Here is an 11,381-nt window from a genome sequence, read left to right as displayed (position 1 = left end):
TTAAATAATAATATTGAAGAAAAAGAAGAAAGAAAAAAAAAAAATGATATTTTGGAATTGGAACAGCAAGTAACAGCAAAGATTAGGCACCTTGATTGATACTCTCTCTGTTTATATACTATATAATAAAAGTCAAATGGCATTTTTAGTCACTATTTTCGTCATTATCAAACGACGAGAGACATAAACAAATTATACAAACAGACGCTCCAAAATTTTCTCTGTATTGTTTCGTTTTTGATGTGAAAGTAGAGAGAGAGAGAGAGCATAATAACGTTGTGGAGACTGGAGAAGAAGAAGAACACATGAAGCTTCTCTTTTTGGGGATTTGAGTATAGTCTTTGGCTTCGTCGTTTGTCTGTTCAAGATGGGACAAAGCTTTTGACTTTTCTTGTTTTTGTTTTCATCATATCTCTTCTCTTCTGGGTTATTTTCAATTTCATTCAAAGTTTTGATTTTTATTACCTGATCTGTGAGATTTCGATTTGTTTTCTATTTTCTCCTCCTCTCATTTCGTAAGCCCAATTGGGTTTTGACTGTTTCTTATGATCCGAGGTTTCTAAATTTGGTACCTTTTAATTTTCTTCCCCCTTTTGATTACTGAAATCCTTAATTAGGGTTTCAGTTAAAAACCCAAACTTTGAATTCCAATTTTAGGGATTTTTGATGCATATCTCACTTTGGAAGCCAATTTATCACTGTGCTGCTGCTCTCGTATTGGACAAGAAGAGCAGTAGTAGTAGTAATCGAGATGTGACTCAACGGAAACTCCATGAATCTAAGCTCAGGGAAGCTCTCGAACAAGCTTCAGAAGATGGCTTACTCGTCAAATCTCAAGACATTGAAGACGAAGAAGACGAGTCTCAAGATCAAACCCTTGGACGGTCAAGATCACTCGCTAGACTCAACGCTCAACGCGAGTTCTTGCGTGCTACATCACTCGCTGCTCAAAGAGCGTTTGAATCTGAAGACACTTTGCCTCAGCTCGAAGAAGCACTTGACATGTTTCTCACCATGTATCCAAAGTATAGATCTTCTGAGAAAGTTGATCAACTGAGGAACGATGAGTATTTTCACTTATCGTTACCAAAGGTATGTCTTGACTATTGTGGATTTGGGTTGTTCTCTTATCTTCAGACGGTTCATTACTGGGACACTTGCACTTTTAGTTTGTCTGAGATTAGTGCCAATCTTAGCAATCATGCTATCCACGGTGGTGCTGAGAAAGGTTCTATTGAACATGATATCAAGATTAGGATCATGGATTACTTGAACATCCCTGAGAATGAGTATGGTCTTGTCTTCACTGTTAGTAGAGGCTCTGCGTTCAAGTTGCTTGCTGAGTCTTATCCGTTTCACACTAACAAGAAGCTTCTCACTATGTTTGATCACGAGAGCCAATCCGTTAGTTGGATGGGTCAGTGCGCAAAGGAGAAAGGGGCAAAGGTTGGTAGCGCCTGGTTTAAGTGGCCTACGCTTAGGCTGTGTTCAATGGATCTTAAGAAGGAGATTTTGAGTAAGAAGAAGAGGAAGAAGGATTCAGCGACTGGTTTGTTTGTGTTTCCTGTTCAGTCAAGGGTCACGGGTTCTAAATATTCTTACCAGTGGATGGCATTGGCTCAGCAAAACAATTGGCATGTGTTGCTTGATGCTGGTGCTTTGGGTCCTAAAGACATGGACTCGCTTGGTCTGTCTTTGTTTCGACCGGATTTTATTATCACTTCGTTTTATCGTGTGTTTGGGTATGATCCAACTGGGTTTGGTTGTTTGTTGATTAAGAAATCTGTGATTAGCTGCTTGCAGAGTCAATCCGGGAAAACGAGTTCAGGAATAGTGAAGATAACACCAGAGTATCCTCTGTATCTAAGTGACTCCATGGATGGTTTGGAAGGTTTGACTGGGATTCAAGATAATGATATCGCTATCAATGGAGATAATAAAGCCTTGGGAACTCAATTACCCGCGTTTTCTGGTGCGTATACTTGTGCTCAGGTGCAGGATGTCTTTGAGACAGATATGGATCATGAAATTGGTTCTGATAGAGATAACACAAGCACTGTGTTTGAGGAAGCTGAGAGTATCTCAGTAGGTGAATTGATTAAGAGTCCAGTTTTCAGCGAAGACGAGTCATCGGATAGCTCGCTCTGGATTGATTTGGGTCAGAGTCCTGCTGATTCTGATAATGCAGGTCATCTGAACAAGCAAAAGAGCCCTTTACTGGTTCCACAAAACCACAAACGAAGAATCTCGCCTAAACCAGCCTCAAAGGCTAATAATAATGGCAGCAATGGTGGAAGGCATGTTCTCTCTTTCGATGCTGCTGTTTTGTCAGTATCACAAGAAGTGGGTGAAGAAGTCTCAGAAGAAGAAAAACCTGAAATGAATCAAATAGAGACAAGTCGGTTGCGAGTTAATGAGATCGAAGAAGAAGGAGGGAGCAGTAAGCTAATTGCTAACTCAAATGGAAATGGTTCGACCTCTGGAATCAAAGAGAGTGCGATAAGAAGGGAAACTGAAGGAGAATTTAGGCTGTTAGGTAGAAGGGAGAAGAGTCAGTATAATGGTGGGAGACTTCTTGTGAATGAAGATGAACATCCCAGTAAACGAAGAGTATCGTTTAGATCAGTAGATCATGGTGAAGCTTCTGTGATCAGTCTTGGGGATGAAGATGAAGAAGAAGACGAAAGCAATGGAGTAGAATGGGATGATGATCAAAGAGAGCCAGAGATCGTTTGCAGGCACATTGATCATGTCAACATGTTAGGTCTCAACAAAACCACCTCGAGACTTCGGTACCTCATTAACTGGCTTGTGACCTCTCTGCTTCAGTTAAGGCTGCCTAGATCAGACTCAGATGGAGAGCACAAGAATCTTGTTCAGATTTACGGTCCCAAGATCAAATACGAACGCGGATCCTCTGTGGCATTTAATGTCAGGGAATTGAAAAGTGGAATGGTGCATCCTGAGATAGTGCAGAAACTTGCTGAGAGAGAAGGGATATCTCTAGGCATTGGTTACCTCAGTCACATAAAGATCATCGATAGTCGAAGCGGAGATTCAAGTTCTTGGAAACCGGTGGATTGTGATGGAAAAAACAACGGGTTCGTAAGAGTTGAGGTTGTCACAGCTTCTCTTGGGTTCTTGACAGACTTTGAAGATGTTTACAGACTATGGAATTTTGTGGCGAAGTTCTTGAGTCCAGGTTTTGCTAAACAGGGGACACTCCCAACAGTTATCGAAGAAGATGATTCTTCAGAAACTTAAAAAGACATGAGCAATGGGATACAATTTTTTTCATACACTTCCTTTACTGTACTTATCTGTTATTATCTGAGAACATTCTCTTGTATGATTTTGGGAAGTTATTTGAGCAGAGATGATCTCAGACACGATTTCAGATGTCTGCATATTGTAACTGTTCATCTGTCTTCTATCTTTGTGTCACACAATTCATTGATTCATATCCAAATTTCAGAACTACAGAAAATATCTAAAGCTGTCCTATATCTGAAATTGATAATTTATCTTCAAGATTCCATCATCTTTATGAGAAATGCAATCTCTAACGCTGATTCCTTAGTCTGCAAGAACCGGTTTTCTTCGACAATGTCAGTCGTCAAGTTGAGTAAGACTGGGCGTTTCGGGTCATGGAAGGTAGTGTCACGAACTCTTGCAACCCATTTCGCAGCTTCCCATACACCAAATCTAAATACAACGATAGAAATCTCATTCTTCAATCTTAAACATCAATAGAAATCACAAACTGAGAAGAAAGGATACTTACCGAGTATTAAATGAGGAAGTGACTAAAACAGCAGGATAGAGAACATCCTTAGGAATGTTGTCATAAGGTGAATATTCACGTATCGCATGAAAATCATCAATATCTCCTGGATATCCAAACTCTTCGTAATCCTCTGCCGTTAAGGGTAGTATTGGATAGATTAGAGTATGAGTTGGATCAAGAAATGGAACCTGAAACAAAAGAAACAATTGACTATTACAAGGTTTCCTTATCAATCAACGCCTCAAACTTTTTATGAACCTGCAGTTTGCTGAGTACCTTTAGAACCGCAGCTTGGAAGAGATCAGGGCATTGATTGATAGCTGAAGCAACAACGAGTCCTCCCGCACTGTATCCCCAACCAGCAAGCTTGTTATCATCTACTATATTGTTCTCAACAAGAAACTTTGCACATTGAATGTAATCTTTTATGGAGTTAAGTTTCTTCGTGCCTCTTCCGTCTTGATGCCACTTCTTTCCTTTCCCTCCTCCACCTCTAGAAAAAACCCGAGAACAATGGATACATGAAGGAAGCCTTTCGCTGCTTGCTGTTGAAAGCCTAAATGAACAGAGAAGAGAAAGATTGTACTGACCTAACGTCTGCATATGCAAGTACCCAGCCACGATCAAGGAGGCTTTTAAGTTCACTACGCCATCTCTTATCAAGCATTTCACCATAAGCACCATGAACATGAAGCAGACCAGGTTTTCGGTTCTCCTCTTTCTGAGCTCTTGAGTAAACAATAGTTAATGGAACCATGGCTCCATCATGAGAAGAGACTTCATGGTAATCACATGTGTAAAACTCGGTTAAGTCATTCCACAAGTTGTCATTCTCAGCAGTAGTATCCTCATTATCAAAACTGACAATTCTGGTGCCTGAAGGTATATTAGGGCTCTCGGTGGAGTTTGCAGTGCCATATAAAACCCGTGTTCTTTCGTGAAGCATGTTTTGCTGCTGTACAATATTCCATTTCCCATTTAATAGATCGTAATCAACCACCGCATCAGGCATCTGCAGGTCAAAAGTGTTAAAAATTCAAAAACACTAGCAACTAAAACTATGGACGCAGAAAACAGCAAGATGACTTGTTCTCCTACCACAAGAGAAGATATGGTGAACCGCATTGTTGGAGAATTGAAGTCGTAGTTTGTGCCAGGATTTATTTGAGAAACATGCTTAGGTAGAGGAAGATAACGAGGTTTAATATCTCTCAGATGAACTGGTACCTGTTTATAAGAAACCAATCATGGTCAAATTTATTCACAGAAGCACAATCTGATCAATGGAAGTACTAACTGGAGTACACTTTACCCGCTCTGTCTTGAGGGGTAGATCAACCACACAAATTTTTAAGCTCTGCATTTCCTTCACAATGAGGGATAGATGTGTTTTGCAGAAATCAACATCCTCTATGATTAGTTCAGGGTTGTCAATAAAAACTTTCTGAAAATAAAAGACAAACACATACAAATCAGAATGAAGAATTATACTAATCAGCAGATGAAAACAAATATGTTATCGGCTGAACCAACCTCCCAGATCCTTTGACTGGAAGAAAAGTGAACAGGGCTTCGAAGAAGATAATGATGGTCGAGTGTTCCACCACCCTTGGAAGCATCTGTAAATAAATAGAGGAATCCCTGATGATGCTCGATTATGCAGTGTGCTGGAGCATTGTGTTCCCAAACCAATGCCAAACCAGAAAATGGGTCAGCTGCATTGATCAGAAAGACCTAAGACATAGTGCTTGTTATGTTTACAATTAAAAACCAAACAACAAACTAGAAAGGTTTTAACAGATGAACTTGGAGCTTTCACCTTTGAAAATGTAGGAGAGAATGTATTTACAGTCACAAATTGGAAATCTTTTGTGTGTCTAATGTTAACATGAACATTTCCCTCAAGTTCTTCGTGAAGCAAAACATCTTCATCCGTTGATCCGATCGTACTACAATATAACCTGATAGCAGAAAAAAAAGACGGATTTACAAAAGCAATTTGTGGTAGAACCAAGAACCAAACAACCAAAATTGATCATACGAAACCTGAGTGGCCGTTTTTTCTGATCAGTCACGACATAGAGCAAAGCCTGTCCGTTCTTTGCCCACGCTATGTTGGAGACACGATCTGCGTGAGGCTTACTACATAAAGCTCCAGAATTTAAGTTTCTCACACACAACTTGAAGTAGTCGTTGTCCTTATCATACATAGTGTATGCCAGAAATTTGTGGTCAGGGGATATCTCTGACATCTCTTCATAAGCATAACCTACAAAACAGGCACACAAAATTGTTCATTCCTCTTAATCTGTCCAAGTATAAGAGGCCTAGAATATGCTTATTTACCTCCAAATCTTTCAGCTTCCAGATTGTAATCAAGCAGCTTCTGCTCAATCCTCTTGCCAGATGTAAAATCAAACCCTGCAGCAGGGGACTTATGAGAAATGAACTCCTCGTGCAAGCTCGCTAGCCTCCTACACAGTACTGGATACTGCTTCCCTTCTTCAACACGTCTATAATACAACCTATTTCCACCAATTCAACCAAATCAATCCCCAATTGCCACAAAAAGGACGAACCTTTTTCAAATTAATCGACGAGTCTGCAGATAGAAAAATCGAAGCTTTCTACAACCCTTTGATCTTAGAACCATGACTTATCAAATTCCTCAATATAAACAAGATAAGCTGTTAAATTTGGATTGACTAACCAAGGTCCCCAACGAAGAGGAGGCGTAGAGAGGTCAAAGGACAAACGAGAAGCCATTTCAGACTGAAGCTTGGTCTGAATCCTATCAGTATCAGCCAAAACTGCTTCAGTATACTTCTCTTCTTGCTCCATATAGATATCCATATGCCGCATCGCCACTTTATCTTCCAACTTAGACATCCAACTGTAAGGATCCTCCCACGTCGCGTCGTGTAAAGTGAAACTCTGAGGCTTCTTCGGCGGTTTTGGTAACATTGGTGGTGGTGGAGGAGGCGGTGGTGACTTCCGAGGCTTGTAACGGCGACATTGTTGTTGCCGGTAACGACAATTGTGACGGAAGAAGGTCCGAGAGAGATGGCTCAACATTTACTCCGGTGGGTCATTGGGGGTTTACCTCACAGGGTTTTTTGGATTTTCATAACCGACGAAACCTTCTAAATCATAAGGAGGGTTCCCAGAACCCCTATTAGAGCATCTCCATTGGTTGCATTTAAGCAAAATTAGTTGCTTAAAAAGCTAAAAAAATAAATCAAAAATCCTAATTACTTAACAATCGATCTTTAGCTTAGACATTTTAGCAACGATGTTTACCTAACACGTGTCAGCCAGTAAAATTTTAGGCTAAAAATAAAAAAGAACTTTGTGTTTTTTTGTTTATCCCAACCGTGTTCTTTCTTTTCTTCATCTGATTGAGGAAGAAACTCGACATACATCCATCGACGATTCGGTAAACCCAAGCAGGAGTCTAATCTCAACGATTGGGAATTGTTTAGTCGATTGGGATGCTTCCCTATATCGTTTGGTCTCTTACGGACATACCTTCTGCGATATCACTTGGGGTGCCGGAGGATCCACCGCCGATCTCACTCTCGAGATCGCTTCGAGGATGCAGAAGATTGACCACGCTCTTGAGACGTTATCCTGGTTATCCTGGTATTGAATTTTCCCCCACCTTTTTGTTGGTTTTGTTAATGTATTTGTGTTTGTGTTCGTATGTTTGATCTGTGATTTTGTTTAAATCAGAGGCTCATCCGGATGTTATTGAAGCTAATGGACTTGCTACTCCTGAATCTTATCAAAGTGATCTTGCTTACCTGAAGAAAAAGGTTTTAGATTTGTTGTTCTTGCCTTGTGTGTGTGTTGAGTTTGGTTACTCGTCTTTGATCTGATCTGATGGGTTGTGGTAGTATCTGAACAGGTTGATGTTGGAGCTGATTTGATTGTTACACTGCTTTTCTATGATACTGATATCTTCCTCAAATTTGTGAATGACTGTCGGCAAATCGGGATCAACCAAGGTATGTTTTGTGATTTATGGCTTGCTCTGTAGAAAAATGTTGTCTTTGTGCTTAAAAGCTTAAGTTTTTGAGTTCTCTTGTTTCTATGTGGTTGCTTATTGATCATTTATGATTTAGATGACATATATAAACCCTTGGTGATGATGCCTTTTTACCAATGTTTTCAGATATCAATGATGCTCTCAATTTTGTCTCGAAATTTTTAAACTTCTCGTTGGGGAGAGAATAATATAATTTCTTTCTTCATAATATTTGCAGGGCAAACCGTCCTTAAGAGCTACATATCTAGAACAAAGGGCTGGAATGACTTCCCACATGGACGATGGGGTGATTCATGCAGTGCTTCATACAGTACACTTTCTGATTATCAGGTAACACATATTCATTAGTTCTCTGACATTCTACATACAGTACACTTTCTTAGTTTCTGCAAAACCAAGGTATGTTGTGATCTCTTACATTAGTCATGAATCATGATTTGGCTTGCTCTGTAGATAAATGTTGTCTTTGTGCTTAAAGGCTTAATAAGTTTTTGAGTTCTCTTAGGATTTTAATGGTTGTGCCTCAAATTTGTGAATGACTGTCGTTTAATGTTCTTCCTAGTCCCACTATCTCAGCCGTATGCACAAGTAAAGAACCAACCTTTGTTTAGGTTTTTTTTTTTGTTTTTCTTTTTCGGGTTTGAGTTTTGGTCAATCTTTTGTTCCACCAAGTTAAATCTTAGTTCAACACACGAATGAATGCTTTAATGGTTTTCTTGTTGAATTAAGTCACATCATTATTGAGTGAACCATTAAACCAAGACTTTTGCAGTGTGATAAATGGTTGGTTGTGTGTTATTAGGTAAAAACTTATGTCCATCATTGATTGCTACTTATGTGACTTTTAACCATAAACTTCAATGGGATCTCTTATCTAGATAAATCTTTCTTACTCTTCTTTCTTCTTCAACCATAAAATAGTCTTGTTACTCTTCTTTCTCCTTTAAACACAAACCATAAACACTCTTCCTTCTCCTTTAAGCTTTACTATGGAACCATCTACTGACATGTTAGGTTTTACGGATCTGTTAAATAGTCATACCACAACCAACACTGTCGAAACCAATGAAACTGATGAGGCTGCAAGCGAAGGTGAATACCAACCTGAGGAGCGTCAGCAAAGAAGAAAATGGTCTCACACTGAAGATGTGGCTCTCATTGGTGCTTGGCTCAATACAAGTAAGGATGCAGTTATTTCAAATGGCCAAAAACGTAATACTTTTTGGTCACGTATTGCAACTTATTATGCTGCAAGTCCTAAGCTTGCTGGTCTCGAGAAAAGACAGCCCAAACATTGCAAACAAAGGTGGCAGAGGATCAACGAGACGGTATGCAAGTTTGTTGGAAGCTATGAGGCTGCAACAAAAGCAAAAACCAGCGGCCAGAATGAGGATGATGTGATGAAATTGGCGTACCAGATTTACTTCAACGATTACAATGTGAAGTTCACACTTGAGCATGCTTGGAGAGAGCTTCGCCATGATCAGAAATGGTGTGGAGCTTCTACTATAAAAGGTACTGGAGCTTCTAAGAGAAGAAAACATGATGACCATCCTTCACCGACCTCAGTTCCAGCGAATGTGGAAGAAGAAGCTCGTCCTCCAGGTGTTAAGGCAGCAAAGGCCAAGGGTAAAAATGTGTTGAGCAAGCCAAAGACTGTGAAAGAAGAAGGCGCTTCGCTTGAGGAGTTTTAGAGCATGTGGGAGATAAAACAAAAATAATTTGATTTGAAAGAGAAGCAAAGTAAGACCAAAGAGAAGCAAACAATGCATAAAATGCTTGACCGTCTTCTAGCTAAAACGGAGCCGCTTACAGAAATGGAATTAGCATTAAAGAATAAGCTAATTAGTGACATGTTGTCAAGTTAGTTTGAGTTTATGTTAATGTTCATCTGCTTGTATGTTGTTTCTTTCATTTCTGTTTTATGTTATGAGTTGTATGTCTGTTTTATGCTATGAGTTGAATTGATGTTTATGTTTGAATTTAACTTGTTTGGTTTATAATGATGATCGGTTGGTTATGTATATGTTATGTTTAACTGTTAACAGTTTGAGTTGGAGTTTTTTGTATAAACAAGTTTTGTTGTTGTATTGTGAAAAACCGTTTTGTTGTTTGGATGATGTTTGTGTATTGGCACTATAACAGGTACATGCATTTGGGACATTTGAAAGAGACCGTGAGGGGTACATGCATTTGGGACAGTAGAAGACAAGAAGAAAAAAGAGAAGAAGACAAGGGGAAGAACAAAGCCAGCCACAAGTTTTGTGAGTTGGACAGTAGGTCACGGATGTTGAAGGAGTAGACAAGAGGAGAACAAAGCCAGCCACATGTTATTGTTACTCTTCTGCATATGGTCACGGATGTATGTACTATATGTACTTTGTATTATAGACACCACAAATTTTACAAGCAATGTAAACCACAAATATTTTTAGTTTGTATCACCACAAATATTTTTAGTATGTACTATATGTACTTTGTATCACAGACGCTTATGGGACGATTATTTCAGTGACGATGCAACATATCCTCCTCACCTCTTTCGCCGCCGTTTTAGAATGAACAAACTCTTGTTCTTACGTATCGTTGAACGACTTTCTGCTGAAGTTCCATACTTTCGACAACGACAAGATGCTACTGGAAGGTTCGGTCTCTCTGCACTACAAAAAGCTACAGCAGCAATTCGTATGATGGCATATGGTTGTGCAGCTGATGCATATGACGAATACCTCCGGCTTGCTGAAAGCACTGCGATGTTATGCTTGGAACAGTTCGTTGAAGGAGTTATTAATTTATTTGGAGATGAGTACCTCCGAAGACCCACAGTAGAAGATCTTCAACGACTACTCGCTCTTGGAGAGTGGCGCGGATTTCCCGGGATGATAGGCAGCATAGATTGTATGCATTGGGAGTGGAAGAATTGCCCGACCGCATGGAAAGGTCAATACACACGTGGATCTGGAAAGCCAACAATTGTTTTAGAGGCTGTAGCTTCACAAGACCTCTGGATATGGCACGCATTTTTTGGACCTCTAGGTACATTAAACGATATCAATGTCCTCGATCGCTCACCAGTTTTTGATGACATATTACATGGTATAGCTCCTAAAGTGAAATACTTTGTCAATGGACAAGCATATCATATGGCTTACTATCTCACAGATGGTATTTATCCAAATTGGGCGACTTTTATCCAATCAATTTCACACCCACAAGATCCGAAAGAATCCTTATTTGCTACATGTCAAGAAGCCACACGTAAAGATGTCGAGCGTGCTTTTGGCGTTTTGCAAGCTCGATTTGCCATAGTCAGAAATCCAGCTCTTTTTTTGAGTAAGGAAAAAATTGGAAAGATAATGAGAGCATGTATCATACTGCACAATATGATAGTAGAAGACGAACGAGATTTGTCCACTCAATTTGATGAAGCAACATTCACACGAGCAGATCCAAGCAGAACTTCACAAGTGGATCTCTCATATTCTACAGATATACCTTCAAATCTCACTAACATAATGAGCAGAAGAAAAGACGTTCGTGATCCAG

The 11,381-nt window shown here is 39.6% G+C and overlaps 3 protein-coding genes across 6 annotated transcripts; 2 read left to right on the top strand and 1 right to left on the bottom strand.

Annotated features, from left to right (window-relative positions):
• Nucleotides 1-666: 666 nt before the first annotated feature.
• LOC104745169 (uncharacterized) lies at nucleotides 667-3,487 on the top strand. Its single transcript, XM_010466359.3, has one exon. It carries the CDS (start codon nucleotides 667-669, stop codon nucleotides 3,262-3,264), a length of 2,598 nt encoding a protein of 865 aa, XP_010464661.2. The 3' UTR covers nucleotides 3,265-3,487.
• On the bottom strand, nucleotides 3,279-7,233 carry LOC104757613 (uncharacterized). The gene is made up of 11 exons (XM_087475882.1): nucleotides 6,498-7,233; nucleotides 6,134-6,312; nucleotides 5,834-6,056; nucleotides 5,607-5,748; nucleotides 5,321-5,521; nucleotides 5,100-5,231; nucleotides 4,886-5,014; nucleotides 4,378-4,799; nucleotides 4,064-4,280; nucleotides 3,785-3,975; nucleotides 3,279-3,705 (listed from the first exon to the last, which is right to left on the bottom strand). The coding sequence occupies exons 1-11, from the start codon at nucleotides 6,860-6,862 to the stop codon at nucleotides 3,528-3,530; spliced, it is 2,379 nt and encodes a 792-aa protein (XP_087332008.1). The 5' UTR covers nucleotides 6,863-7,233; the 3' UTR covers nucleotides 3,279-3,527.
• Nucleotides 6,993-10,320, top strand: LOC104745186 (methylenetetrahydrofolate reductase (NADH) 1). 4 transcript variants are annotated; one of them, XM_010466387.2, is made up of 5 exons: nucleotides 6,993-7,429; nucleotides 7,520-7,602; nucleotides 7,695-7,794; nucleotides 8,053-8,165; nucleotides 9,981-10,320. In XM_010466387.2, exons 1-5 carry the CDS (start codon nucleotides 7,279-7,281, stop codon nucleotides 10,038-10,040), a joined length of 507 nt encoding a protein of 168 aa, XP_010464689.1. In that variant the 5' UTR covers nucleotides 6,993-7,278; the 3' UTR covers nucleotides 10,041-10,320. The 4 variants fall into 4 exon arrangements, 3 of the variants coding, with proteins under 3 accessions (XP_010464689.1, XP_010464704.1, XP_010464671.1); XM_010466402.2 differs by lacking the exon at nucleotides 9,981-10,320 and adding an exon at nucleotides 8,850-9,859; XR_015572799.1 differs by having other exon boundaries at nucleotides 7,279-7,429; nucleotides 7,684-7,794; nucleotides 8,850-10,320.
• Nucleotides 10,321-11,381: the final 1,061 nt, after the last annotated feature.

Source organism: Camelina sativa, chromosome 2 (genome assembly GCF_030686135.1).
Source record: "Camelina sativa cultivar CO46 ecotype springtype chromosome 2, ASM3068613v1".
Lineage (NCBI taxonomy): Eukaryota > Viridiplantae > Streptophyta > Magnoliopsida > Brassicales > Brassicaceae > Camelina > Camelina sativa.
Note: the sequence above shows the minus strand (reverse complement) of the source record. Positions and strands in the feature narration are given on the sequence as shown.